The 13,283-nt window shown below is 40.9% G+C and overlaps 1 protein-coding gene across 5 annotated transcripts in view; it reads right to left on the reverse strand.

The window, feature by feature from the left end:
* Positions 1 to 2,877: 2,877 nt before the first annotated feature.
* SEMA6D (sema domain, transmembrane domain (TM), and cytoplasmic domain, (semaphorin) 6D) overlaps positions 2,878 to 13,283 on the reverse strand; it is a 14,308-nt gene continuing 3,902 nt past the window's right edge. The window contains exons 10-18 of one of the 5 annotated variants that reach the window (XM_009071705.1): positions 13,163 to 13,283; positions 12,813 to 12,968; positions 12,557 to 12,730; positions 11,699 to 11,839; positions 11,518 to 11,595; positions 10,620 to 10,681; positions 10,219 to 10,275; positions 8,250 to 8,417; positions 2,878 to 6,210 (exon numbers count right to left, since the gene is read on the reverse strand). The exon at positions 13,163 to 13,283 is cut by the window's right edge and continues 29 nt beyond it. In XM_009071705.1, the coding sequence (XP_009069953.1) occupies positions 4,907 to 6,210; positions 8,250 to 8,417; positions 10,219 to 10,275; positions 10,620 to 10,681; positions 11,518 to 11,595; positions 11,699 to 11,839; positions 12,557 to 12,730; positions 12,813 to 12,968; positions 13,163 to 13,283 (2,261 nt within the window). In that variant the 3' untranslated portion in view covers positions 2,878 to 4,906. Of the gene's footprint in view, positions 6,211 to 8,249; positions 8,418 to 10,218; positions 10,276 to 10,619; positions 10,727 to 11,517; positions 11,596 to 11,698; positions 11,840 to 12,556; positions 12,731 to 12,812; positions 12,969 to 13,162 lie in introns of all 5 variants that reach the window. The other 4 variants (XM_009071706.1, XM_009071710.1, XM_009071709.1 and 1 more) reach the window with 4 other exon arrangements.

Below are 13,283 nucleotides of genomic sequence, written 5' to 3' on the forward strand. Positions count from 1 at the left end.
CTTGCCTGGTGCTCAGAATCACAGAGAGAGAAGGAAGCATTAAGTAGAAAATGCTATCAACAGACAAACTGCACATACTCCAGCTAAGAACACTGCCTTTCTGAGGAGCCGTTTACTCAATAAACCCTGCATAATCTTCCCAGGGTCACAGAGTGAGTCATTAGCAAGACAGCACTAAGACAGAGGCATCCTGATTTTTCAAACTCCTCTGATTACTTTAAGACCCCAATTTAAAAGGCCATAGGTTTGTGCTGGTAGCAGAGTCGTAGAGATAACTCCTCACGGCTTTACAAATTGGTTTTCTTGCAATCATCTCACCAGTGTGGGCTGCAGCCCTTTAGTGTTTTGTCTGTGTTCTGTTAAACATTTTTTTTCACAAAAAACAAAGCAAGGCAGAGATGAGCAGGAGACTGTCTTTGTGTGTCCACAGCTGCCTGCAGCTCCCCACAGTGCTGGGCACTCAGGCCACTCTGTGCTCCGAGACTGGGACCTCCCTTTGCTGGGATGATCCTACCTGCCTGCACCAAGCCCTTCATGTGCTCATCAGCTGTGGCTATGGAGTGTTCTTAAACACAGACTTTAGGATGCTAAAAACCAACCTGTTGACCCAAGAGAGCATTGGAGGAGAGAAACTGAAATTGCCTAGCTACGTTTTTCCTTATTGTTGCAGTTCCCTTCCAGAATGAGGTGTCTGTAGGTGGCTGCTTTGGCAGCACCATTGGAGACAAAGCAGTTTAGCAGCTGCTAGTATGGCTGCTGAGCTATTGGCTGCCACATTCCCTCTCTGTTAGTTAAGGGAGAGTTTTGATGGTACATTTTTCTAAAAAAATGGTAAATATTTGCTTTCATAGACTTCTGTGGTGCTTACCCACCGTGCAGCCTGGCAGAGCATGTTGGGAGAGATGATGGTCATCCAGCCACCACATCACTGTGGTAAAGGCTGGTTCAATACAGACCAAACAAGTAACCCTGGAAAATGGTCACTTGACGCATTTTAGATGAAATGCAAACATTTTTGAACAAAAAAATATCCCAGGATTTCTGTTGCAGATGCACGTTTATATGTCACTAAAATAGCTCTTTGTAATTTCTCATTATGACCTTTAACGCTTGGCTGAGAATTACTCCAGTAGGTGTTCTTCAAAAGGCACAACCCCTCCACCTTTAGCCACACGGGCTGAAACTTCTGTGTCAAAGGCATAGTTAATTTGAAAGTGGAAAAGCAGCACAGGCCTGCAGCATGTGACAGCTGTGTGTGTTTGATGCTTCATTTCATACATAAAGAAATCCAATCAAAAAAACCCCCCACCAATATAAAGAAATAGAAATTTGTTTCAGCACTGAAAAAATACGTATCGAGCTAATATAAGTTTGGCACTTTTTTTAAAGCATCCTATTTTTTTTTCCTTTAAAAGATTTTTTTTTAATGAGATACAAGGTGCCATTGTAGTGTTCTAATATGCAGAGCAATTTCAAATTATTAATACCTTGACAGCATAATCTCATAGAAAATCATTTTTATCCATTATCTAAAATAAACTTTTAATTAAAAGAATATGTTATATTTGTTTTCTGATACTAAATTACCTTGATTATTTTAAAATTGCATGTGATTTGACACATACTAAAAATACAGCCTGTATTCTTCTCTTGGGCCTGTCTGCCTGAAATGTGAATTTCAATTATTAAGCATTAATAAGTATTTGGGAATGTCCTGCTCTGTGGGTCTGCAATGAATTTTGCCAGGAATTAGCTCCATCTTTTTTAGTCTATGTTTTAGAAGGAAACAGGAGATTAACTCTTTGTTAGGAGCTGCAGTGACAGGACAAGGGGCAATGGGTACAAATTGAAGGAGGGGAAATTTAGGTTAGGTATTAGGAAATAGTTTTTTCCTGTGAGGGTGGTGAGACACTGGCACAGGTTTCACAGGGAAGTGGTGAATGCCCCAACCCTGGCAGTGTTCACAGCCAGGTTGGATGAAGCCTTGGGCAACCTGGTCTAGTGGGAGGTGTCCCTGCCCAGGGCAGGGGTTGGGACTAGATGATCTATAAGGTCCATTCCAACCCCTAAAATTCTGTGGTTCGTCCAAAACTGTACTGTATTTGCACAAAATTGGTAGTCTGTAAACCTTACTAAGAAAGGTTCACAGGAACCAGAGCCCAGCTGAAACCTGGGTCAGCTCCAATAAAGGCTTCACGAACGACATGTTTTCAGTTGGTGTGTCCTGTGGGCAGCCCTGACTCTGCTATGCTCTACCACTGCACACCTGTTACTTTGACATTTTGTATTTTCCTCAGGAGGCTGAAAGTCACCTACAGACCCTCATTGTTCTGAGAACACATCAGTGTGTGGCTGCAAAGAAAACTGAGGACTCTGGTGTGCGTCGCCCTCCACCTCTGCAAGTCCCCGTAGGGCTAAGGAGCAGCTGGATGGCTCCATGTCTTCTTCACTGAGCTACTGAAGGCAAGCAGAGCTTTTTCTCTATTGTAACCCCACCAACAACACACCTAGAACTGCACTAATAATGAACTGACTCACACAGTACATTGGAATATTTTATTTTGACTTTACATGCGGTGTTAAAAACCCAAAGAACGTATTATTTACACATCCACAATACAAGTTTACAAGATATCTATACATGTTAAAGTACTCTATAGTATAGAGCAGCTTCATTTAAGGGTTACTTTTTTTATGCCGTACCATTAAAAAAGATACAATCTGCGTTTACCTTTGCACAAATGGATAAAGCATTTTTTATTATTAAATTAACAGAATAAGGACTAGGTTGAATGTTAGAAATTTCAACATAAATACTGAGAGAACTCACATTACCATCTACAAGGCAGCACAATGTTACAGGAGGTTATCAGGGTTCACATACATTTATCTTTCGGTTCACACAAGTCTGTATTAATATTTGTAAAGTGAATTCGGATCAGTTTGTGTCTTTTGACAACTGAGTACATTTTAATAGTTATTAATCTGTAGTGTTTTAGTTGCAAGACAGAAGTGTTTAGGAAGAGAGATCATAGATTTTTGGATTCAGAGGTCTCAGGAAATAAACGTCCCTTACAGCCTTACAAGAAAAAAATGACTACTTCTGTCCTTTATTCTTTGTTCTGTAACAGAGATCCAGTTTTCAGTGACTAACCTTTTCTCCCCTTTGAACATGTAATATAAATCTCCATCATCTCTGAAACCCATTGCAATTACTTGTCCCACTAATTCATGAATATTCCTCTGCCATGGTTATTTCTATAGTTATGTTCAATAAACAATGTGGTAGTGTGTAGTTTGCAAGCTAAAATAGCCATCTGTGTTGAACATCAGCTGCAAGTGGATACTGTAAACCCTACTAAATAGCTTACACAACTTTAGCAGGTGTTCCATTACCCTAGAAACCTCATTTGATTTCACATTATAACTGTTTGATCCTTCGGAGAGCTGGAGTGGAATGTTTATCATGGTAAGGTGATTTAATGCTGCTGTCTTGGATTGTAGGCTGCCTTTAGTTACCATTAATTATTCTTGCTTTTCATCTTTTTTTTTTGGGTGCTGTTGAGAGGTTTTACAACTGGCACTCGGGAGATATGTGCTATAGTGAGAACACTTGACAGATTTAAATTTTTTTTTTTTAGTACTTTTATCATTTGCATGAATAAGGCACAAAATGCACAGATTCAGGTAAACTCACACATAATATTTACAGAATATTGTCATTACCTGCATGACTTTGGAAAAAAAACAAACCTTACTTTACACAACAAAAACAAATTGATTGCACTACTGTTGAGTTTTCACAGACTGCTTCTGCCAGGCCAATTAATGTTTCCTCCTTTTTATTGACAAGAGTCTATCAGCGTGTAGGGCATTATTAAATGCAACAAAAACGTAACCTTCTCCAGTTACACAGGTGTTTGCCAAGTGAATTGATTATTAGCTGCCCTCAATGAGAAGTACAGGGGCTCAAGTTCACAGTGGCCAGGTATTGGATGGAGGCACTGTGGAAACACAGTAAAACTCCCCCGTTCCAGCCCAAAACACTATGTTTGAAATGCACAGCTCTGAATCAATAGCAGCATAACAGAGTTATGAGGAATTTCACTGGGTGACGTTCCGTCAGGGCGTTACCGTCCCAGGGCTGTCAGAGATGCGCAGTTCATCCTTAGCCGGCTCCAAACCGAACCCAACGGGCTGCAGAAGGCAGAGTCATCTGTTTGTTCAGTCATGCTCAATGTAAACAATTCCATAGCATAAAAGATGCAATGGGAATCTAAGTACATCCTAGTGTGTACAGTACACACGCACATCCACACACACGCACAGCTTTATCTGTGGCAAAACCAAAATGCCACACACATGGAGAGAAAAAAAATAATAATGCTACAGTTGGGCCAGAGACTGAATTCCAGCAAATTGATTATTAACCCAGCTATTTATTGAGACATTACCACTTTCTGACATTTGTGCAAGAGGCAAGGTGAATGCATACATAGTAAAATGTTCACATTTAATGGGAATGACCACACTTAATGGCAGTCTAAAATGGAACCCATTTTTCAAGTATTTGCTTACTGATTTTGCTTTCCCAATAACTTTTTTTAGCTATTTAGAACAGTAACGTAGCCCCCACCCCATTGTGCTACATGTCTCAGCTCCAAACAAAAGAAATGTAATGACCAGCACTTTCCTTTGTTTTTTTTGTGTGTTTGCTCATAGCAAGTACCTGGAGTCTTGCTACAGCTACATGTGGCAAGACACAGATGTTGCTGAAGTAAAGACAGTTTCTTTGGCCACTTTGTTCTCCTTAATAACAAGCAAGTCTCTGTCTTATGTGTCTGCCATAACATCATCTCACAACCTGTACAGGTCAATGCCACACTCATTTTAGCACAGACATGTCCTAGTAACTGTATTTGTTCAGTGGTCTGACTGAAGTTGTCTGAGGAACGAATGAGGGTTTTGGTGGCACGTCGGGTTTTAAGGAGGGTGTCCTCTTTATTCCTGTGCGAGGAAGGGTGCCGTTGCTTGTGTAACTGCTTTGTCTGGACAAGGAAGGCTGGAGGTGAACGCTGACAGGCGTTCCTTGCATGTAGTCCATCTTTGTGCCTGCTGTGGGAGGCATGTACCCCCCACGGTTAATACTTGGCTGTCTGGATAACAAAACACCATTTGGTGAGTTTAAGTTTTTAGGAAGGGCAGATATTGAGTGCCTTTGTGAAGAAATTTTGTGATAACCTCTCTGCCTTTCCAAAGAGGTCATTGGTACTGCAGGAGTGGTGGGAACGTCCACTCGTTTTGTGGGGCTGTTTCTTGGAAGAGTTGATGGAGGAGAGTATAAAGACGCCTCCCTGTTGGGAACCTTAGGTGGGATCTCAGACATATTGCCCATTGGATCCAGCATTACAGTCTGGTGGGCCACTTGAATATCTCCCATAATTGCTTTGGGATTATTAGTAGTTTCATTTAAGTGTTTCAGAAAATCATTCAGGGTGTTCCTGGAATCAACAGATCTCCTGTGGTCTCTTTTGCTGGATGGTTTTGTAAGTGGATGATCAATATGTTGCATCTTTTTGTCTGCCTTGTGCGCATTAGAATTTGAGAAAGATGTATTGTACTCGTGGGTAGCATTGGGAAGAACAATAGCACTAGGAATATGTCCATGACTTAGAGGAGAGTGAGGTGGAGGACTTGAAGGAAAAAACTGAGGGCTTTTGAGTGGGGTTTCCTTCCGTGAAGCATTGAGGTTACTATGCGCTTTGTCCGACTGGCTTTTCATGGCCTGCAGAGTCTTTTGCTGAAGAACTGGTGTGGATTCAGGAGTTGGAAGTGCAGCTAATTCCGGAGGCTGTCCCCTGGGGTCCACCATCATGGACTTCGTATCACCATTGGGAGGCAACTCCTTTCTGCTCGTCAACAGGTTTGTGTACAGTTTGGGTGAATCAATGTTCTGCTGATACTCCTTGACAGGACTATCAAAGAGCCCGTTCAGTTTAGCAAAGCTTCCACTGGAGTCGGTGCAGGACTGAGCTGATTCTGCATCTTTGTGTATCTTTCTGGATTTCCGTACAAAGATATCCCGGTAACAGTAAACAGCCACTCCAGCAATAAAGGCTCCCAGGACAAACGCGGCAAAGACACAAGTGATCAGGACATTCATATGTACCATCTGGTTGGACTCTCCTGATTGTACTTCCCACCTTACACCTACAAAAGACAGGCAGTACATCATCAATCCACAGGTATTTCATGGCGGCACATTTCAGCATCTCCCTCAGGGAAGTGTCTACTCAGTGTTTGCGAGTGCTCTGGGTGTACTGTTAGTGTAACTCAGTAGGATCCTGCAACCCACAGCACTGGGGAATGCAAATGATTTTATAAATACAGAATGACTGTGTGAGCATTGACCAGTCTAAGTGAAGACTGTCCATTTTCCTCTGATAATGAGAAATGCTTGTTGAAGCTTCTCTCCTTATGTTTAGCCTGGCCCCAAATTTCCTTTAAGGCTCACAAATAGGGGCCTGTATGTTATTAACATTAATGATTTCTGCTGGAAAATTGAGGTTAGGAGGTGCTATTGGGCCAGACAGCAATTAGTAACTCATGGATGGATTTCTCTCTCACTTTTCTGCTCATAAATCAGTATCAAAGGAGAGACAGGATTATGCAAATGTTGTGCAAAAATGTATAATGTACATACTGCATTGTTATATCTATGCTAATGTAATCTGTGCAAAACTGGTAAACTCCTGCACCCCTGGTTTGCTGCTAGCCTGGCATTATATACATGTACAAGTTTTGAAGTTCAAGATCATGTGATTCTGTTAGAGCACTAATTTGTCTTTTCCCTTTTTAGTCAATAATGAACATAAATACTGCATAACATTAAAAAAACAACTTGCAAGGTTAAGTTATTAGAGAATGTTAAAGTTTAGAAGCTTTCAGCTTAGACCAAGAAGTCGAATATTTGATTAATTTTTTATTTGTGTATTAACAAGCTCCCTTTGTTTTTTTTTGAGATTTTTTTAAAGCAACCACAGACATCTTGCAGCTAAGATAAAGTTAGTTTTTAATGAAAGCAATTCTGTTAAGTATCCCAAGAGATGTTAAAATGAAAGAGCAGGAGGGAAGGAAGAGATTCACTTTTTGTTAGAGGCAAGGCCTTTGAACATTGTTAATGTTCAGGGTTACAGGTTTTAATGGCACTGTGCAGAAGAAGAAAGAAAACATGAGTAAAGTTCACTAATAGCTGTGACACAAAATGTGATTCAGAACCAAGAGCAAATGATAACAAAAACTTAAAGCAAAACCAAAAATAACTGCAACAAATTAAAATGACAAATGCAGTGCCATAATGGCTGATAGGAAACCTGATATGTTTTGGTGAATGGTAATAAAACACAAATGGTTTTTGGCCGGTGAGATTTTTCAGTAAATACAGAATTGTGCAAACATGTCTGTCACCTTGCTAGGCCGTGCACTGATGGAGGTCTGGGTGAAGTTTTGGTTATGGGATTGGAAGCTTCTCCATTCTGTGGTCCTACTGAATTAAGGTCTCTGTTGCCATAACAGCCTAATCAAAGAATGGCTACAGAAAGATGAATTACAGGCAGAATAGGTTTCTTTTTGCATGCAGTTTAAAACCTCTGTTTGTCTCAGTATGTACTGAGATCATCTGGAAACCGATGCTCATATCCATAGAATAAAAGTTCAGCACATTTTAACTCTGACCCACGTTCTTCAGAAACATGCTCCAGCCAAGCAGAGTTTTGGATAGGCCCCATTTAACACAGGGATCTGTCATGGAGCTCTGCTTTGTTTTGTGTTCTATCCCTACCCTCTACCCCCCCAGTAAAACACAACCAACTCGTAAGCAACCAGTCATGGGGACTAATAGTCTTAGCCAAACTCGACTGGTTTGAAAATAATGAACAGAGGTGTGGATAAGTCTTGCAGGTAATTTTTTTTAATGCATCCAGAACTCCCACTCATTTCACTGGGAATTTTGGAGCACCCCAGGATTAAAAGGCTGAGCTTATGATCTGTACTTCCCATTATAAGCTCTAAGCAGCACTTTGTCCACGGGATAAGTAGGTATGAAAAACATGATTGCACTGTCTGCATATTCACAGGAAATGGGTGTAAAATACAGCCCAACAATCATGGCTGTTACATTTAAGCCTTAGGCAATGCTGAGACTATCAGGTTTCCATTCAGCTGCAATGTATTCCCTGATAAGGCCTTACCCTTTGGGACACCTGATAATGGACCAGAATAATCAGAAGTGTTTGGATCATCTTGAACTACAAATTTCCGAGAGCCAGTCACTTTAGGTTTCCAGGAACCAATCACTTTAGGTGATATAACTGGGATACTTGCCATTGTGGTAATGGAAGCTGAGGAGAACGCCATGTCTGTGGTGGCAAACAGATTTTTATTAATGTGTTTCATGGCACATCTAAGCTATAGCTGGAGACAGTATTTAATGGGAGTTACACGTCAGAGCAAAATGTGCCCCCCCACACTCTGCCGAAGTACAGATGGCTGATTAAAATCAATTAGTCCAAAACTTAAAATATGAAAAAAGTACATTTACACATCAACAGCTGCTAGCCAAAAAGCCAGAGAAGTCAAACACGAAAGCAGTGCAAAAGTTGAAGTGAGCAACTGTGGGGGTGAAAAGCACAACTTAGTCTACTTAATTGCTATATTCTTCACTGGAGACAACATGCTTGGCTTCCTTTTAAACATCTTTAAAAAAAAAAAAAGTTCCTTGGAAAGATACACACTCATGACAGGTTACACCTGAGAAACCAGACCAGCTCCATTAGTGCTATTATGGTATACCAGGAACTGCTGAATGAGCCATTTCTGCAGGTGGGGATAAAAGGAATGTTTTAACCTCTACTTTGTAATGGTTCTTAAGGAACAATGTTGCATGGTTTCTGGCTCCTCTGTAGTAGTTTGCTGAACAGAACTACCATAGCCTACCTGAAAATGCACAGGAGGAGGACACACATCAAACTGGGTTTACAATTCAAAGTCTGCTTAGCTCACTCAAGAATTTTGTGTTCACTGTCCCAGTAGGTTTAGGTATGAATGTCTATGGCTTGAGATCTGACTTGAGAAATGTACTTCAAAAGCACACTCATTCAGAATTTGAAAATAAGGTTCAGTTTTATCTGTGTCATATCACTGAAAACTCAGTTGATAACCACTCATGAAGCCAGGCAGCATTTCTGTGTAACACAGTTTTGTTTTGCTTTCCTAAGTGAGTCTCTAACTTGCATTACAGGTAACTGCATCTAGAAAATACCTGTCTCAAACATTACTTCTTGTCAAGTTACAGAAGTGCAAATGTCAGAAACCAAAATACAAAATAATGTTCTTCTTGCACTCTTACAAATTTAACATACAAACAGATTATTTTTGTACTTTTCAGTCAGAAACGTGCCCTTGGTTTGAAAGCAGAGACCCAAGTTCCAGGAGCAAAGATCGGAAAATAAGGGCTGAGTCTTGCTCCTGTTGAAGCCAACACAGGTTCTGCTCTTGAGTTCAACAGAGGAGCACTGAGGGTCCGTGAACACCAGGGACTGAAGGTGAAAACACTATCAGAGAAGTCGCTGGAGGAGAAAAGGATGTGAAAGTCCACCTGACAACAATGCACAGTTTTTTCTAAGCCACATTTGTCTACACAAGTCCCCATTCAGCTACACAGTTTGTGATGTTAAATTTTTTTCCATCAGCATAAACTACTTAAAGCATTTCAAAAATATCGAAATACACATTTTAGAAAAATGTGTATTTGTGCAAAAAGCTTGCTGGGAAAGAAGGAAAAGAGAAAAGGGAGAGGTAAGGAGGAAGATGATGAAGTTCTGCCATTCATCTACAAGAGATGACCAACAGGGGCATTCACAAATGCATGGCTGGGGATAAAGAGTAAAGCTTAGTGGACTTTCGTGCAGTGAAGATGTCATCTATGTTAATCAAGCTCTTTAATAAAAGATGTCTCAATAAATAATGAGCTGTTAACATGCAGCTACACAGGGTGAAGTGCTGAGTGAGAAGAGTCTGACTATCTTTACCATCAGAGGGAACATGAGTAAAAGCACAAAAATGGAGGATTGCCAACTGTGCAAAAGGAAGGAAAAAAGGGCTGAAAATGCTGAACTGAAGGAAAGTAAAGGTCATTAATTTGAAAAAATTAAAACTAACCAGATGTTGGGTCGCCAAATATTTTGTAATCTGGTGTAGCTGTAGTAGGCAAAATTTCTAAAAGAATTAAAGGAACAAGTAATCAGTAAAAAGTAAAAAAAAGAAAGCAAAAGATCTCAAACCTGAGTAATGGAAAATAAAAACTAAAATATTACTGGTTACAAAAAATAAATTCTTCAATACTTTGCCGTAGACCCCAAAGAGTTGTAAACTGGTGAAGGAAAGACAAAAGCTCTGCCACCCAGGACCAGAAAGCTCAGCTTTGTGAACATTCACAGTAACACCAGGTGATGTGTTCATCACATTACTGAAAAGCTCATCAGAAATTTAACATCCACAGTGAGGTGCGGCCACAGACTCCAGAGAGACACTACAAAGGAGCAGCACTGACTGTGCCTTACCATTGCAGTCCCCAAGCTGCGACGTGTTGCCGTATTCAACGTCTTGCACATAGCCTCCAGTGCTGTGGTTGTATGAAACAAACAAAGAGAACCTGCAATTAACAGTACTAGCAAGGAATCAAATGGAGATTTTCTTTTTCTGGAAGCAGCAAATGGAAACATATACAACAGGCAGTGTACGGCCCGAAGAATTGTTGTACAAAATGCACAAGTTGGTTATAGCCAGGGTTTAAAATACTCTGTGTGTGCTTATGCCAGGAAATAGGAAAAAAATAATCCCTTTTTTAGCAACTTCATCGTGTCTCCTACATCAGGCAAACTCTTGGGTTTAGATACAACCATCCAATTATACTAGTTAAAGTTTGCACTGGCCTGCTACAAAGGCCTCTTTTTAAGATACAGCTGCTAGTGCACCATATATTACAGACTTGATTTGTGCAAAATGCCTTTGGTATGCATATATATCAGCCCAGCTCCAGCACAGAGGCACAACCTTACTCTTCCCACTGTGAATCCTGTGCTTTCATATTCGCAGTTGACTGTGCCCTGGCCGTGAGGATGCCTGGGAGAGGATACTGTGCACTGTCCTCTCTGAGCTGTGCACGTTTGCAAGCAGCAATTTCTTGCCTTCCTGCTTGCAACTGCTCTTCCTACACAGGTCTCCTTGTCCTCCTACACATGTAAAACTTCCACTGAAAGCAAGTCTTCACCCAGAGGTTGCAGAATTTAGGCCAGACCTTAGCATTCTGTTCTCTTACATATACAGTGCACTGAAAAAGCATCTTTAAAAAAATGGAACACATTAACTGTGTGTAAGGGAAGAGGCACAGGATACGAGCTCATGGGGTCTGTAAAGCATATGTAGAGATGCTGGGCCTACTTGAAAAGGTGTACTTACAGCATGCCTGGGGTCACTCTTCCACACGACTCATGGTCTAACCAGCCACAGTATGGGTCCCGTGAAGCAATACAAGCCCTTGCAAGAGAAAAACCCCAAAAAAATAATTCATTTTTTTACTTCCTTCCCAAGAGACGTTGGTGCCCTTCCTTTAAAGGGGAGCAGAGGAACGGAGCCATACTTTTTACATGACCCATGGCGCTCACAGCGACTCAGAGGGATTCTAATGACGCAGCTGGAGAACGCCACGAACAGAGCATGGTGGTCCCTGTCCAGCTGAAGGGAAATGACTCTTTTGTCCTCCTCGCTCTCTGTGCTGCACCTGGTCAGCAAAAATAACGGGAGACCATTGCTTTAGTGACTGTGGTACTTTGTGCAGTAAACATTTTATTTACTTATTGTCTGTAGATACTGAAAAGAGACTTTTTACACATATAAATGTAACCCACTAGTCTTTGCTGAGTGATTTCTAACCAAATCTAGGCATTATCAAATACTGCTTCTGGCTCCAATTTACAGCTAGGTGACAAGTTCGCTGAACTATGTAGGAAAAAAAATCCAAATCCATTTTCTTTGTTCTCTCAGTCAGCATAAATTTCTTAACAGAGCAGAAGAGAAGTCCTGCATTGGATGCCTGTAGAGTCCAATTGGAACACTTCCATTCCCAAGTTCTTTGTGCCAGAATAAACAAGTTCAAAATGATCAGATGTAGTTTATACATTCTAAACTACATCTGGTCACTCTTGAGCAACACTCAAGATAAGCCCAGATCATTTCTTTTTAACATTAGCAGATACTTCTGACGTTTGCAGAAGAATTAGACTGTAACACTGACGTCACTGGAGTGGAATTAGGCTGTTCATTCAACCCATGCAAAATGGCAAGTGACCAAATATTTTCAGGTTATTCACCGTGAGGCACACGATGAAATGACAAACAAGTGGTGATGTTGGTGATAATGAGTTTTCGCTTACCATAATCTTTTTAAGCTAGGTACCAAGGACTAGATGAAAAGCTTAGATGTTCTTGTAATACTTACTTTGCATGATTATATGCTTCAATCTCTTCCAGTAATACGCTGTCATTCAAAGAAAAAGGCCTGGTCTCTGCCAAGATTTTAAGTACTACTCCTGCTTCAGAGCCAACAAATACGACTGTGTAGTTCTGGTAGGGTCCAGCAGCATGGTCTACAGCTATTGCTGTCAATCTGTATCTAGCAAGAACAAAAGGCATATCATTAACAACATGTCTTCTCATTTTCCTTTTCACAGTGTTATTTCTGCACAGCGTCATACCTGACACGAGTTTTGGTAAACCAGGGCTCCTCAGTGACTGAGGGAACAGCTGAATCCATCAAAGGGTGAGATTTGATGAAGGTGAGTGTTTCGTCTGGGAAATCAATGGAGGTTTTGTAAGCCTCTGCTAGGCCATGTTTTGCACAGCTGCCAGGTCTGAAATGAGAACAACATTGTTTTCCTCTTGGTGTTTTAGTTAATGAGAGAAGGCAGCCAGCTAATGAGCATCCTTATGGCTGAAGTGTCAGGCTCTGCTTTGGGTTTTACCCAACAAGGTGCTCAAGTGTGGCTGATTTAAGGTAGCTCTTTGCAATGACAATGTTATGACATCATGAGTGAGAACCTTTTACCTTGGCCTTGGTACTCTGTCTTCAGGTACAGCTGTCCAAACAGAGTCAGGAGTCTTTTGTTCTTTAAATCTCCCTTTGAAGACTTTCTCAATGTCATCCATGCTGAAAGCACACACTGCTG

This window comes from Acanthisitta chloris, unplaced genomic scaffold (assembly GCF_000695815.1).
Source record: "Acanthisitta chloris isolate BGI_N310 unplaced genomic scaffold, ASM69581v1 scaffold6083, whole genome shotgun sequence".
Taxonomy (NCBI): Eukaryota; Metazoa; Chordata; class Aves; order Passeriformes; family Acanthisittidae; genus Acanthisitta; species Acanthisitta chloris.